The sequence below is a fragment of the Berghia stephanieae genome, chromosome 5, assembly GCF_034508935.2.
Source record: "Berghia stephanieae isolate SIO BIC M18660-M18661 chromosome 5, UCSD_Bste_1.3, whole genome shotgun sequence".
NCBI lineage: Eukaryota > Metazoa > Mollusca > Gastropoda > Nudibranchia > Aeolidiidae > Berghia > Berghia stephanieae.
Genome location: NC_088364.1, coordinates 71,476,250 through 71,494,008, shown reverse-complemented (window position 1 = coordinate 71,494,008; position 17,759 = coordinate 71,476,250). Strand labels below are relative to the sequence as shown.

The 17,759-nt window shown below is 33.7% G+C and overlaps 1 protein-coding gene across 2 annotated transcripts in view; it reads right to left on the bottom strand.

Annotated features, from left to right (window-relative positions):
• The window catches only part of LOC144973548 (cGMP-specific 3',5'-cyclic phosphodiesterase-like), a 234,376-nt gene that overhangs the window by 44,654 nt on the left and 171,963 nt on the right, over positions 1 to 17,759 (bottom strand). Inside the window, exons 5-6 of one of the 2 annotated variants that reach the window (XM_078916105.1) lie at positions 16,929 to 16,958; positions 1,243 to 1,313 (exon numbers count right to left, since the gene is read on the bottom strand). In XM_078916105.1, the coding sequence (XP_078772231.1) occupies positions 1,243 to 1,313; positions 16,929 to 16,958 (101 nt within the window). The remainder of the gene's footprint in view (positions 1 to 1,242; positions 1,314 to 16,928; positions 16,959 to 17,759) is intronic. The other variant, XM_078916106.1, reaches the window with a different exon arrangement.

Genomic DNA, 17,759 nt, shown 5'->3' with positions numbered 1-17,759 from the left:
TCTATGTCCTTAGACTGAGCCAAAATAACCTTCAATCAGATCTTCGCCAATAATGAAATTATATTTATTTTGTATAGATATAGATATAGTTCGAAGCTGACGTCACTCAGGTCTTTGTTATTGTTTTTTGCCATCCGCGTTTATGAGTAATTCTCATTTAACTGTATTAACCTGACTATAAACGATCATGGTTACACACAGTTTTGCGTGTTGGTCCGTTATACTTCCGGATGGCAATGTTGTGAACTCCTTAGCCAAGCGCATACTATCTATAAAAATAATAAATCAAACAAAGACACCAAATTAAAATTACCCATAATGCCCAAATAAAAAAAAATGCGGAACATTGCTCAAACCCACACTGCATTCATTACCTTCTCCACCCGACACCTCCATCCCTCGTCACACATTCTAAATAAAAATAAAATAGCACTAAAGAGACAAAAAGGCGATTGAAATTCCATCCGTCCACGAAAACACGGACTGGGTACCTACCCATCCATTATTCATGGTGAAATTTATTCCACAAACAGACGGGTTGAGAAATATAATCAGCCAGAACCCGTATGTCAATAGATTCATTATTTACTGTAGTATTTTTATTCATATCAATATTTGGTGTCTATGAAATGTATCTATCTTCTATTCCAGGGTTGGGGTTTGTTTTGCGAGGTACAGATGATGATGATGATGGTGGTGGTGGTGGTGGTGATTGTGGTGACGGTGGTAGTCGTGGTCGTAATGATGTAACCGTAATGACGACGATAAAGATGCTGCTGCTGCAGCTAATGGTGATGATGTTGATGGTGAGGATGATGATCATGTTGACGACAATGATGAAGAATGTGGCGGTGGTGGTAATGGTGATGATGTTCGTCATGATGATGCTGATGCTGCTGCTGCTGGTGATGATTATGATGATGGATGGTGATGATGGAGTTGGCAAATGATTAGTTCAATGATGGTGATGATGATGATCGATGATGATGATGACTGTGATGATGATGGTGATGTTTGAAAAATGTCACTGGGTATCAAATGTTTGTAATTGTATAAGTCAAGCATTCAAATTTATATGAAAATCTCAAGCGACTGTACCAATTAAATTGCATTTTAATCTTTAAATTCTTTAATTTTCACACATGCTCGTGATGAATCATGCTAAATTAAATGCATGACGACAAAAATGGTCAGATAACAAAATAAAAATAACCAAGCATTGCTTCCATGATAACAACCTACCCTTCTCTATGATAGGAGTCGTCGTTGTCGAAATCCGAGGCATCCAGGTCAAAGACTTGGGAGAAAATACTCTGTAGACAAAATGAGACAAAAACACATTATAGGACTGCCGTAGGCCTACTTTGAAAACAAACCTCTCTTGAATAAACTTTGTCCAGAAATAATAATAATAATAATAATAATAATAATAATAATAATAATAATAATAATAATAATAATAATAATAATAATAATAATAATAATAATAATAATAATAATAATAATAATAATCATAATAATAATAATAATAATGTTGAAAACGTATATAGCGTTATAACACCAGACTCTAAGCGCTTACTGTTTATTCTGTTGATCAGAATCATCATCAGCAGCGGCATCTTGATCAACACCAGGAACCTAGTCCTTCAAATATCGATCGAATAAAATTACTCTCATCTTGTAAAAAACAAACCAAAAAAAACTCTCATACCTGGGACTTCAATGGACGTCCCAGGTTTGAGAGTTCTCGATAATAAGATGAGGATCTTTTAAATCGTTCGATGCTTGAAGGATTAGTTTTCTGGCTCAAATTGTAAAACGTGTTTTCTTTTCTTTTTCTATTTAATTTTTTGTTGTTGTAGAGTATGGCGTATAGTAGTATAGGATAAAAACAAAAATAACTTAAGCCTTGAAAACACAGAACCCAGAACCAAACACCGACCGGGCAAAGGGAGATTAACCCCGATTTCTCTATCGGGAAACGGATGATGAACAAATTGTCTTTACAACTCCAGACCTTTCCAGCAGAGTTATGCCCCAACACTGAAAAAACACCCTTTTTTCATTTTAACCAAAATGTTTCTTTTTTTTTTTCCACCTGAATTAATGATGAATTAAGATGACAACAATTCTTAAACCTAAGACTTCACAGATGCTTCCGGTTAAAAGGTATTGTGACAAATTAAGGGTCATCTTCTTATTCATTGATATGATTTGAAAAACAATTCAAAAAACAAACAAAAAACTTGTTTTTGTCATTGTACGGCACTTTTTATCCAGAACTGTTTGTAAACATTTGCAATTTGGCCTAAAAAAAAAACAAAATAGGAAAACAAGCTATTGACTGGGTCTTTGAAAAGTGACAGCGGTTTGCAACGACGATTAGGCGCTGGCGTTATCGTGAAGAAAAAAAAGATGACAAAAAAAAAAAACAAAAACAAAAAACAAAAAACAAAATTAAACCAAACGTCATTAATCGCCGTTCAAAAACAAAACAAAGCAAAGCAAACAACCCCCCCCCCCCCACACACACACGCACAAATAACAACATCGACAAAAAAATCCACAAAAGAAAAACGTACAAAACAAAAACAAAAATAACAACAAAAAATACCCCAACAAAACAAAACAAAACAAAGCCAAAACAAACACCCCCCCCCCCCCCCCCCCCCCCCACAAAAAACAGCAAAAAAAACAAAAAAAAAAACAAAACCCACTAAAACAAAAACAAACCCCAACAACAACAAATATTAAAAAATAATAATACAACGACAATAAAAAAATTTTAATGCAAAAACAAAAACAACTGCCTCCTCCCCATCTCGGTGGTAATTGGAACATTGAAGCACTTTGCCACGCACGTCGCTTAACGCTTAACGACAATCTGTTTGTTTGTGGCTACTACTGCCGTCGACACACACACACATCCATCCATTTTTTGAAGAGCAAATTATTGGAAAATGATTTTTATTGTTGAATTAATAGCGAAAAGCTCGCTAATATTGCAAAACTCAATTTAACGACGATATCCATTCATAAAGAAACAACAGTCGGGGACGACACAACATGCGGGTTCTATCTATTTGTGTCACTTTAGATCTAACAAACATAATATCTACATCATTATACATGTTATTACTATTTAAGTAATTTACAATTACGCAAGCAGAGGATTTCAATGAGACAAATTAATCTTACGCTGCTGCGTAACAAAATAAAGAGATAGCGACATGCTTTCTAAAAAGGTGATGCGTTGACCTCGTTTTAAGTACATGCCAAATTGCATTCAAATTTCACTTTCAAGTTGGTTATTTCATATTCCGTTGAACAGAGTATGTTGAGCTATTTCATTTGATCTCTTCTTCATAGTATCAATTGATTACAAGCATTAACCCAATGAAAACAGCCCATAATTAAGTAAAAGTTAAATATTCCTAACACTGGTGTCAGACAGGCACCTTTTGACCTTGGCTCATATATATATATATATATTATATATATATATATATATATATATATATATATATATATATATATATATATATATATATATATATAAATTCAGTGTAAATTATTTAAAAGCTGATAGGAGTGTTATATCAGGATTTCGAAACATTTTTTTCTTTTCGTTGCTTATTTTAGTCAAGTGCAAATGTAAAGAACTCATCATCATTGTGATTATCATCATCATTATTATTATCATCATCATCATCGCTGTCTTCATCCTCTTCAACAACACTGCTTTCTAAATTAATTACTGCCTTATGAACGAGAAAAATATCTAATTTCAGCGATTGGTTCATTTCTGAATCAATTCTTGTTGAACCCAAAGAATCTTTGTCTCCACATAGATAGCATGTGCCCCAGTGCCATTTGATGTGCTCAAAAATCGTGAATTGTCTGTCGACATTTGCTTTCAGATCTAATTCATCAAAAACGTGAATGCCCCTGGATTCCAATTGTAACTCGTCCAGGTTGGAATAAATCCCGATTGAATTTCTCAAAGATTAAATATTTCATATTTTAAGCATGTATTTAGGTATTCTAATCTCATTTTCCTTTGACATTCCGAATCCAATGTACGTGATTTGTTAAAGTCGTTGATTTAATTAAAGAATGCCCTACTTACTTGTGCATTCCAAATACATACTTTCTACATCAAGTCAAAAGCACTATTATTATTATTGTTGTTATTATTATTATTATTATTATTATTATTATTATTATTATTATTATTATTATTATTATTATTATACTATATTCATCATCATCATCAGTATCATCACCGTCATCATCCTCATCATAGCAGTCGTCATTATTATCTACATCATTATTATCCTCATTATCATCTTACACATCAACGTCATCAGCCATATCATCATCATCGTCAGCATCACCATCGTCATCATATTCACCATTATCATCATTTCATCCCCATTATCACCATCATCATCAACATCATCATGCGAGGCACATTCGTCTAACCCTTATTTTGGTTCTAAAATTTTCAATCTGGCAAAACAAAGGTTTCTATGTTTTCCTCCAAATTATGATATCCACCATTTCCTTATGAGCCCTGAAGTTAATTAATTAAGTAATCGAAGGATCCGAAAGTCATGGCCATTCCTATGTCCCTCAGGCCTTTGCATTGTATAAAAATTTAATGAGATTGAATTTCTATTATGCGTTAATTTCTGAAACGCGAGCTTCGAATCATACTCTTCAATATGTTTGCACTGTTACACGAATAAGGAAAATTATATCTTGCCACAACCCACATTCGTTTGTAATCCCCTGCCTATTCGTACAGAACATTATCTTAAAACAAACAAAAAGCAATTTCTGAAGAAAAAAAGTAGAAAAGATATTTCTCAGCCTAAGTACGCTAGCGTCAGATTTCTTGATTCTTACAGTGAGTGGGAATTCGAAAGAGGGAGTTTTTATTTATAAACAAGTCGTTTGCAGAATCAAATGAAATTATATTTTGTGACTTTTCTAAAATTGAAGTTTTGTACGGATTTGGCCGGGGCTTTTAACGGTTCATGTAATATTCATATTTCACCATTATCATCATCTCATCCCCATTATCATCATCATCAACATCATCACGCGAAGCACATTCGTCTCACCCTTATTTTGGTTCTAAATAGCTCTGTGTTATATCGCGGCAAATGAGACGCACACATTGAAAAAAACGTATTAGAAATCAGTTGATTATAATTTAATTTAATTGAGCTTTATATAGCGCAATATACACTAACTGTGCCCAACGCGCTTTACAAGGGGTCCCTGGTCAACAGCAACATTTAACATGTAGGACGGGACATGTTAGGCGATATTACAATTTTTCGGACAAAGACTACGCTGTTAACGGCCAAGTACTCACCTCAGTACGGTGAGAGAATGTGAGTAAAGAGCCTTTTCCAAGGACTCAACTATGCGCCGAGCGCGAGGCTCGAACCCAGGACCTTCCGATCCGAAAGCGAAAGACCACATAGCCGCAAATAAAATTATTCCATGGAAGAGAATGAATGTGATTTTTTAAACGTGGCATTGGTATCTATCAAGTTGACTGTAACTATTTTCATATAATATTTTTCCTTTCTCATCGAGTTGAATTGGTTTTCATGTGGAGTAGAAAACATAATTCTTATGACAATCTAACACATATAACATCTTTCGTGTTTACTTGAAGAAGGTCAAAGGCCAAAACGTCGTTTGTTCTGTGTATGTATGTATATATATATATATATATATATATATATATATATATATATATATATATAATATATATATATGAGTCACATTTACTCACTTTTCCTTCTTCTCCATATTTCTTATTCTCACGTAATCCAGTTATCTCCCTTGAATGTCCGTTTGTAATTTGGGATAAAACCATTTCAGCTTGAATTCAACATGAGTTTTTCTCACTCATTGTCAACATTCTTCGATAAATAATAGACAAAGTAAAATCAAAGTAAAATAGCTCTCGGAAATCAAGTTCGTGCCTCGAGCTGATCTGACATTTCTTCAGTTTTGATCTAATAGATATTTCGAAGATGACGTCACTCAGGTCTCTGTTATTGTTTTTTGGCCATCCACTTGTATGAGTAAATCTCACTGAACTGTATTATCCAGACTATAAACGGTCATGGACACACACAGTTTTGTGTGTTGGTCCGATATACTTCCGGATGACAATGTTATGAGCTTCTTAGCCAAGCGCATACTATCTATAAAATCTTTCGTGTTTACTTGAAGAAGGACAAAGGCCAAAACGTCGTTTGTTTTGAGTTGTTCCCTTATATATGAGTCACATTTACTCACTTTTTCTTTTTCTCCATAGTTTTTATTCTCACGTAATCCAGTTATATCCCTTGAATGTCAGTTTGTAATATAATTGGTTCAATAGTCTGATGTCACGTCGCCCGGCACGGCAGCCATCTTGGTTCTAAACAAAGAAAATCTGCTCTTTTTATTATTCACGCTGGCTAGAACTTTTCATATGTCTTGTGATCAGAATGTGTAAAGTCAAAACATGATCATATTTATATGTTTTTTTCTCCTCTGGATACGCTTTTATGCTCGTCGGAGAAATATTTCATAAGGGCTCCGCCATTGTTCCGATAGTTTTGAGCCAGTTACTAAGTTACCATGCGTCTTGGGATAAAATCATTTTAGCTTGAATTCACCATTAGTTTTTCTCACTCATTGTCAACATAATAGACAAAGTGAAATCAAAGTAAAATATCTCTCGGAAATAGATAGAATGCGCTTGGCCAAGGAGTTCACAACATTGCCATCCGGAAGTATAACGGACCAACACACAAACTCTGTGTAACCATGAACTTTTATAGTCTGGTTAATACAGTTTAGTGAGAACAACTCACAAACGCGGATGGCAAAAACAATAACAAAGGCCTGAGTGACGTCATCTGCATACTATCTATAGATAGATCCAAGCTGACGCCACTCAGGTCTTTGTTATTGTTGTTTTTTGGCCATCCACTTTATGAGTAATTCTCACTGAACTGTATTTATTATCCATACTATAGATAGAATGCGCTTGGCCAAGGAGTTCACAACATTGCCATCCGGAAGTATAACGGAACAATACACAAACTCTGTGTAACCATGAACTTTTATAGTCTGGTTTATACAGTTTAGTGAGAACAACTCACAAACGAGGATGGCAAAAACAATAACAAAGGCCTGAGTGACGTCATCTGCATACTATCTATAAAAGTTCATGGTTACACAAGAGTTTTGTGTATTGGTCAGTTACACTTCCGGATGGCAATGTTGTGAGTTTCTTAGCCTATCGCATAATTTCAATTGACTTATCACCCTCCTGTTGGATTGTCGTCCGATGTTCCACATGGCAAGTCTGTATACCATTCGTACTACATAATTGTTTCCATTCTCTGCTATCCATTACGATTTCCCAATTTTTCTGATGGTATGAAGTTTAAAATTGTTGCTTTGGTGCAACTGCTTGTAGTCTCATCTTAGTGTTCAACCACCTTTGTCTTTGGCCGCACGTCCTGCCAGGAATTTTACTCCTTTTAGAAAAATAATAATATTATCATAGAATTACTGCAAGGGGGTATTTATGACTCCGAAATTACGTCAACAAAAGGTCACGTTGCCATTAATCAGAATCCCTCAATAGGATTCAATAGTCTGATGTCACGTCCGCCCAGCAACCAGCAGCTTGGTTCTAAACAAAGAAAATCGGTACTCTTTATTCTTCATGCTGGCTAAGAACTTTTTCACATGTCATGTGATCAGCATGTATAAAAGTCAAAATACGATCAGATTTATAAATGATTTTCTCCTCTGGATACACTTATATGCTCGTCGGAGAAGTATTTCATAAGGGCGGTGATGGAGATAACGGCGTCCGATAGTTTAGAACCAGTTACCATGCGTCATTACGAGGGAAGTGACGTCACGACTGTTGAACCCTTTTATCACAATCTTAACAATCCTCTTTTTGCAATTCTTATTTGGATTAATCTTCTCATCCTCCTCCATCCTCCCACTTTCTCGTGTCTCTCCAACGACTCTTCTTTCCTGTCATCATCTTCCCAATTTTCTTCCATTCAACATAATTATTTCGGAAGAGGTCAATGACCGCGGCGTCTTGGCTTGTCGACATCGTGATTTCATTTGAAAACAATACTTGATCTTTTACCCGTATTAGTTAACTGACGTACTCTGGGAAAAAAAATCGTATTTCAACATTTGGCCAGACGAGGGTCATTTAAATGTCAATATGATATGCGGCTATGTGGTCTTGTGGAGGTCCTGGGTTCGAGCCTAGCTCGGCACATAGTTGAGTCCTTGGAAAAGGCTCTTTACTCACATTCTCTCACCGTATTCAGATAAAAAACAAGTATCTGGCCGTCAACAGCGTTGTCTCTGTCCGAAAAAATTGTAATAAATATCGCCTAACAGACGTCATGTCTCGTTCTTTTTGTTTCGTATTGCAGTTGGTCAGGGACCCTTTGTAAAGCGCTTTGAACACGTTTAGTGGATATTGCTCTAAATGAAAGCTCAAGTTTTTTATTTATCTTTTAACGAGCGATATTTGAATTAAAGTTCTCTGGCCAAATTTTCCAATACGAGTTTTTCAAAAGTGCGGCACTTAACTGGTAAATGGAAGGACTGAATTTCTTTGAAAAAAATTTAATCATAAAATATTCTGCAAACATTCTGAGTGAAACACAAGACGATTATCACAATTACAAATAATCGCATATTTCAATTTTAAAACTTGCAAAATGTCGCCTCCATTATTCAATGGATTTAAATTATACTGCTCATCTTAAACGAACAGGTTTTAAATGAGAAGAAGAAAATTTGAACCCGAAACGGTTATAATTATTCAATTCTATCTTTCAGCTTAGACGAACTTGTTTTAAATGAGAAGATAATTTGAACCCAAAACGGTTATAATTATTCAATTCTTTATTTCTGTATTAAATTGAATAATTTCTCCAACTTTTTATGTTGCAAGCTTGGGGGAGTTTTCCTCTACAACTAATAAAATACAATATGATAATGACGTCATAAAAATGTTTCCTCAAAACAATAGATCTAGTGGCGCTTCAAAAGGAAATATAGAGATCAAAATTATGAATTACGAAATTTTAAACCCTAAAAAAATTTGCTTTGCTCAATAAATTGGTGAGCATTCACCGAGCTTCAAAACTGGATCTGGATGGAAACTTTCTGATGTAGAATTTGCCGGGTAAAATCTAACAACAAAAAACCCAGCAAAAAACAAAACAAAAACAAACAAGCCCCACCCAAACAATAACAAAACAACAAGAAACAAACAAACAAAAAAACAAGAAAAGGACCCCATTAAACAACACCCAATAATAGACCCCAAACAAAAACAACAAAAAAACAAAATAATAGAAAAAAAAAACAAAACAAAACTCCACTAAACAAACAAAAATTAACAACAACAACAACAACAACAAAGAAAAAACAACAATCCCACACCCATGATGATGATGATGATGGTGATGATGATTATTATTATTATTATTATTATTATTATTATTATTATTATTATTATTATTATTATTATTATTATTATTATTATTATTATTATTATCACGATAATGATGTTCATGACGATGATGATGGTGATGATGATGATGATGATGATGATGATGATGATGATGATGATGATGATGATGATGATGATGATGATGATGATGATAAAATTACGCATCGCTCTTAACAAATTCCTAACATGAAATCGATGTATAATTTATGGGCAATTAATACACAATGCAGGGAAAGGATAGGGTTGTTGCTGTTAATAATAGAAAACTCATTAATACGACAAAAATATACAAAAACACTACATTAAAACAAGAGATATTTTTCTAATAATTGATAGCATTGTAGACAATATGTTTCGAGGAGAAAAATTTAAACATAAAAATTTTTTATGAAAAAGGAGGTAACACGAATGGTTTATAATATGAAACATTCTACAAAAGAGGAGGCAATGAAGAAAACAAAAGTGTACGGACAAACCAAGGTGCACACATTTGTAGGTCTGATAACCGAACGCAAATATGGGCTGGATTAACCCTCTCCTTACCACCTACAGCAAAATCGTCACATTTGTTACGACTCAATATACAGCTTCTTATTCCGATATATTTTGTACATCACAAACTTTGAAGAATGATCTTTGTTTAATTAATAAGAACATAAACTTGTTTTGTAGAGAGCTTGTTTGAGTTTTAAAAATCTATTTTTCTGCTGGGTAAGCCTGCCATTTTGGGAAAAATACTGAAAATGATCGGTAAGGAGAGAGTTAAACATTGTTGTAATGTTGGTTTGAGATTATTTCATTTACAAAAATGAGCCCATAATAATTTGGGTTATCAGACCTGCAAATATGTACCTTTGCGTCGGGAAAACCCAAAGCAATTTAAACGAGTTAAAGATTGATAGAAAAGAAATCAAAAATGTAAAGTAAACTACAAGTAGATATAATAAAAAATAATGTTTAGAAATTTCAATTCAATGTTATAAAATGTATTTAGTGTATAGAGTAAGGCGTTAAACAACAATAATTTCATGAACTGATTATAACAGTATAGACCAAAAAAAAAATAAAAAAACAACAAACAAACAAACAAAAAACAAACAAAAAAACAAAAACAAAACAAAACAAAACCCAACAAAATAACAAACAAAAACAAAAACAACAATAAATGATGTGAGACATCGTCTCAAACTAATTACATCATGTCAGGGCGACGTGCACTTATTTGCAGGTCTGATACCTGGAGGCAATCATGGGCTTGATTTAACATTGTTGTAACGTACACTATTTTTCTGTTGGTTTGGAGAGTATAATTTAATTTCCATTACAACAATGAATGAGACCCCACGACACTTTGGATTATCAGAACTGAAATATAAGTGCACGTCGCGTTGGTGTATAGATAGATACTCAATGCCCAAAACTACATTTGCTAAATCTAAATGCTCTATAGAGCCTAACACTGAAATCCAAAAGGACTGGCAGTTTGACGTCATTATTTGGTTTTTGCACCGCCTAGTGAGATGTCGTTAGTAGTGGAAGCAAGTTATATCATTGGTTGAACTATTGAATACAACTCACGATTTGTTTTCTTTTGTGGCAAAAGACCGGCATTTTGACGTCATTTTTGGCCAGTGTCAGGCCACTACTTTACGAAGGCCAAGGTTTGATCCGCCCAAAATTAAATAAAACAGACATGGTGCGCAAAGCACTAGATACTCGTATGCAGACTTAAAGAGGTTTGATCTGCCGATCGTGAATGAAAATGGGGACTTCAGAGGTTTGAACCACCGACCATCCATCGATGTGTTGTGTAAATCACCTGATTCAAACACAATTCAGCTCACAACTTGCGTGATTATATCAGACACAACGGAAAAACTTGGAATCATCAAATGTTAGTGAAACAAAAGAATGAAACTAAATAAAATATTTAAAAACATCAAAACAAACAAGAAAAAGAAAAAAAAAAGACCAGATTTTTTAAAATAAAAAAGTAAAATACATAAGGAAAAAAAACAGCACCAAACACAACAACAACAACCCCCCCCCCCACCCCGCCTCCCCCAACTCATACAAACTAGGAACGAATACAAACAAGTTGTTATCGAGAGAAATAGACTCTAAAACGAACTAAATTTAAATAATTTGATAAAAATGTGCATAAATAAATAGCAATTTGACCATTATCGTGGTGTTGTCTGCCTAAAAGCAAAACAGTAGCAGCAACAAGATTGTGATGATGATGATGATAATAATAATAATAATAATAATAATAATAATAATAATAATAATAATAATAATAATAATAGTAGTAGTAATATGATACTACTACTTCTCCTACTACTTCTACTAAGACTACTACTACTACTACTACTACTACTACTACTACTACTACTACTACTACTACTACTACTACTACTACTACTACTACTACTACTACTACTAATAATAATAATAATAATAATTCATTTATAAATATCCGTCTGTGTAAAATGAGATCCTTTCATCTTAAGTGGAATATGATTTTGTCAGGTGATAGTGGCTTCATTTTTTTTCAATTTGCGGAGGATTTGCTTATTATTTTAATTTTCGTTTTTGTCTTTGTGCATTTGTGTGTGTGTGTGTGTGTGTGTGTATGTGTGTGTGTGTGAGAACGCACACAAGAGCGTGTGAGTTTTCGTAAACTTGAAAACATCTATGACAGGTTTATGCCTTATCCCTAATGAGATTTCTGATTTTTAAAGTATGAAAGAGGCAAATTAGTGAAACGAACACATGTGAAAGATAAACATTCCCCACTAGGAAGACAGTCTGATTTATTTATTTATTAATTTTTTACGAAGGTTTTTTCTTGTATTTTTCTTTATGCGTGGTCTGGGACTGATGTTTGATTTCTGATTTCCAATTTAAAAACAAAAATTTTTCACCTAACTAAACGACAACAATTAAATCTAAAATACACTGCTTTTCAAAAATAACAAATTAAAGAACAAAAAAAAAAAAAAGACGTACACAAACAAACGAAACAAAATAAAACAAACAAAAACACGCAAAATATTAAAAACCAAGCCATAATATCGGATGCGAGAAAATCATGTCCCTGAGAACATTTTAAATTTGTGATACAGACAGCAGCGTCTTTAGTAGAATCTAAAACAATAGAAGGCCAGGGCCATGTTTTTCTCGCATCCAATACACACAAAATCATAAGTGGAGATAAATAAAGATAAATGGTGAGGGGAAAAATGTGAAGAGAAAGATAAAAAAAGACTAATGTCCAATTCTACGCACTCTGAATAAACAAAAACAAAACAAGTATTGACAATTTTGGTCCAAAAAACAACAACTCGTCCTTCAAATATCGATCGAATAAAAAGACCCTCACGTTGTCATAAACTCTCAAACCTGGGACTTCACGGAAATTACAGGTTTGAAAGTCTTTGTCAAGATGAGGGTCATTTTAATCAATCGATATTTGAAGGACGAGATTTCTGGCTAAAATTTTTCAATACGTGTATTTTAAGAGCACGACAGAATGCATGTCTTATCGATCCATTTGACACTTGTGATTCTCATAAAACAAATAATATGGGACCCATCGCCTCAAAACGGTATTATGTCGGAACGAATCAAATGCTTAAAAGCCGAATCAAATGTTAAACTGGTCAACAATATAAATTGTTGGCATTAGCACCCTAAAATATGGTATCCATTCTTCTCAATAAAACACACAAACTCAACACAAGTCTGATATTTCTGGTTCGTAATTAAATTTTCAACATCTTAACCAACCCGACTTAATACCGTTTTGAGGCGAAGGGTCACATATTATTACTGGACTATTCCAAGTCCAGAACATACATAAAATTAATGTGTTTAAAAATGTTTTTTTGATGTAGGCATAACTTCCATTATCTGAACCCACTTTTTATCAGAATTTAACTCTCTCCTTTCCGAACATTTTCAGGATTTTATTTTCCAAAATGCCACATATTGTGCGGCTATGTGGTCTAGTGGTATGACACTCGCTTTCGGATCGGAAGGTCCTGGGTTCGAGCCTCGCTCGGCGCATAGTTGAGTCCTTGGAAAAGACTCTTTACGCACATTCTCTCACCGTACTCAGGTGTAAAATGAGTACCTGGCCGTTAAAAGCGTTGTCTTTGTCCGAAAAATTGTAATATCGCCTAACAGGCGTCATGTCTCGTCCTACATGTTAAATGTTGCTGTTGACCAGGACCCCTTGTAAAGCGCATTGAGCACGTTAAGTGGATATTGCGCTATATAAATGCTCAATTATTTATTATTTATATCTAGCTATTCAACAAAAAAAATTGACTTCTTTACACTTAAACTCAGAAGCAAAAAGAACATACAAACTGGACAGGGTTTACAATTAATTAAAATTTTAAAAACATGTTTGATTAGTTTTTCAATTCTGTGATAGACTTGGAAATGTCAAATATAGCAGGCCAAACGACACCCGAAACCAATCACTCAGTATCCGATATCCTTTGACTCTCGTCTTCAGAGTTTATATTTATTTATAGCAAGGTATTTCATTTGCGTAGGCGCAAAGAGCAGCAGCTAGTGTGGCAGAAGTCACAATGACGAAACACCAGAAAACCTGTACTTCTTCTTCTTCTTCTTCTTCTTCTTCTTACTATAATAATAATAATAATAATAATAATAATAATAATAATAATAATAATAATAATAATAATAATAATAATAATAATAATAATAATAATAATAATAATAATAATAATTATTATTATTATTATTATTATCATTATTATTATTTTATTATTATTATCATCATTACTATCAGTATTATTGTCATCATTATTACCACTATTTTAATTACTTCCTTTATCGCCTATTACAAGAGCTGTAACCTAACAATAATGGTCTATTTGGACAATTATTATTATTATTATTATTATTATTATTATTATTATTATTATTATTATTATTATTATTATTATTATTATTATTATTATTATTATTATTACTTCATAGACCGGCGGCGGCCCACGTGAAAATCTAAAAAAAATCATAATTTTTAGGAGATAAAATTCGTAGACGCAAAAAATCAATCATTTACTCTTTTCAAAGGATTAAATACCACTTTGAAATCCTTTACAATTATGAAGTCTGGAATCGACTTTCATTTTCAATAAGTTTTAATGACTAAGAGATGGTCATGAAGTTCGAATATTGGAGACACAATTTTGAAAATACGATTTTTGTCGTAATTGTAGTTAAGTCTGTCATGGTATTATTTCGATCGATTCAAATCATCGCTAATTTGTCCAAAAAATCTTCTTTGAAGTCTCGGGGTTAAAGAGTTTTTGATAATTTTGGAAATATTTAAATTTGAATTGATGGACACATAAAGTAAATGTTTTTCTACCTAAAACGCAATTCGGCATTTTGTCCTTGTTCACTAGAGAACATCTTTCTAATCAGTTCATCAAATGGTTCTAGTCTCCTTCAAATAGACGGCCATCAACTCTAACTTATTCTAACATTTTAACTCACTCAATCCTAGAGATTTTTGGCTACATTTCAAAATTGGAAGACATGTATTAGAAATGAGCATGTGTATAGATAGTTTTTTTTCAACTATCATTAATGTGTAAAAATGAAAATCATTAGCTTTGATACTACGCCTATAATTTGTCTAAAAAAGTGTAATTAATAGGGATGGTGGGGTAAAAGTGACCCGGGTAATCTACGGATATAGTCGGTGTTAGGGTTGAGTGAGTTAACCCGTTAACTGCCGTAGTCTAGAAAGACACGCATTTAGAAATTTGGCCAGAAAACTCGTCCTTCAAAAATCGATTGATTTAAATTACCCTAATCTTAGTAATAACTCTCAAGTCTGAGCATAGAAACGGATATCCTAAAGATGACCCTAACTTGTATTTTTGTGCGGCTATGTGGTCTAGTGGTATGACACTCGCTTTCGGATCGGAAGGTCCTGGGTTCGAGCCTCGCTCGGCGCATAGTTGAGTCCTTGGAAAAGGCTCTTTACTCACATTCTCTCACCGTACTCAGGTGTAAAATGAGTACCTGGCCGTTAAGCGTTGTCTTTGTCCGAAAAATTGTAATATCGCCTAACAGGCGTCATGTCCCGCCCTACATGTTAAATGTTGCTGTTGACCAGGGACCCCTTGTACAGCGCTTTGAGCACATTTAGTGGATATTTCTCTATATAAAGCTAAATTTTTAATTTTAATTTTAATATCATGGATTTGCCAAGACACAACAACTGGCTGATTCCCGTAACACCATACATAGAGTTCTGCCTAAAATCTCTTTAAGACATTCATTCAGGTCAGAACTCACAAAACAGTTTTAAAAACCAAACATAAATTAATAGTTAAAATTCATTTTAAACGTCTAAAAGCTTCAGCATCATTTTAAAGCGACCAGTCTAAGAATACGCGCAAATCTATATTTTTTCCGATCAGAGGATATTATGCAAGTAGATCACTTGATCTTTAAAAGAGGCGTTATGACACGCAAATAAGTTATAAGTCAAAAGCCACGACACTAAATTGCGTATAGTTACGGCTTTATAGTTACTTTCAAAATCAACGCCATCGTGTTATTAATGGTAATCATTAAAATTGCATGTGCCAGGTAAACTTCCTCCTTTTTCTGTTTTATTATTTTATTAATATTCCGGAGTGTTGGAGCATTGGTATTAACATTTGGAGATTGGTATTGCATTTGGAATATTGGTATTGCATTTGGAGTATTGGTATTGCATTTGGAGCATTTGTATTACATTTGGAGCAATGGTATTACATTTGGAGCATTGGTATTGCATTTGGACCATTGGTATTGCATTTGGAGTATTGGTAATAAATTTGGACCATTGGTATTGCATTTGGAGCATTGGTATTGCATTTGGACCATTGGTATTACATTTGGACCATTGGTATTCCATTTGGAGCATTGGTATTGCATTTGGAGCATTGGTATTGCATTTGGACCATTGGTATTACATTTGGACCATAGGTATTACATTTGGAGCATTGGTATTACATTTGGAGCATTGGTATTGCATTTGGACCATTGGTATTCCATTTGGAGCATTGGTATTGCATAACGGTATATGGACATAAAGAGATCTTCTCAGTAAATCAACATGCCCTTTTCAAATCAAACCTATAAAATTAAGTGTCAAATGTAGCGATAGGACATGCTTGGCACCTTTAATACGGACAAATGTATGGATTTATAAATAATTAAATGAACTAATTATGTAGATAGCTTGAAAAATTAATTAGAACAAATTATTAATGAAATAAAAATGTTTCTAAATATTCACCAATTTTTCAGATTTAGTCTTATCTGCAGTCTGAAATAAACAGCAATAATTTTGGTACATGAAAAAAAAAGTGAAAAGTAAAGAGAAATAAAGGGGTATAAAAAAACCCCAACTAAAATAACTTAACTATATTATACATTTTGATCCAAAATGAGGTTTGCTGTGACAACGTAATTCTTTAACAATTCTGTCTAAACGCGTCATTAAACAAATCGTTTGTTTCGTATTTATGAATTTAAAAAAAATAGACACACTGCAACCATTGAAAATTAAAATATGGACAGCTCTACGGACAAGTGGGTTATCTTGAATAATAACACAGCTTTCCAAACTTGCTTGGACGCCATGTCTCCCTATAGGGAATGGAATTAGCGGAAGAGTAGCGTCCCTTGATTGGACGTCACCTTACCGAGAGAACGTCAAATTGGTTTTGCGCATGCGTCTCTCTCGTTCTCGAATTCTGTGAAGTGTCTCATGCCGCTTTCACCGGAAGCGTGGACGAGAGACGCATGCGCACAACCAACATGACGTTCTCTCTCTAATAACTTTTCCGCCAGTGACGTCCAATCAAGGGACGCTACTCTTCCGCTAATCTCATTCCCTATACTAAGAGTCAAATTTAAATATCATTCACTTTTTAGGATTAAAAGAATTGATATGAAACACTGACATTGTATGCTGAACAAAATTTGGCTTGGACATGAGTTTTGCAAAAAAAAAAAAAAAAACAAACAAAAAAACAAAAACAAAATAAATAAAAACAAAAACAAAAAACAAACAAAACATACACTCTGATAGCCCACTCGTCTTAACACCATCCATACTTTTTTT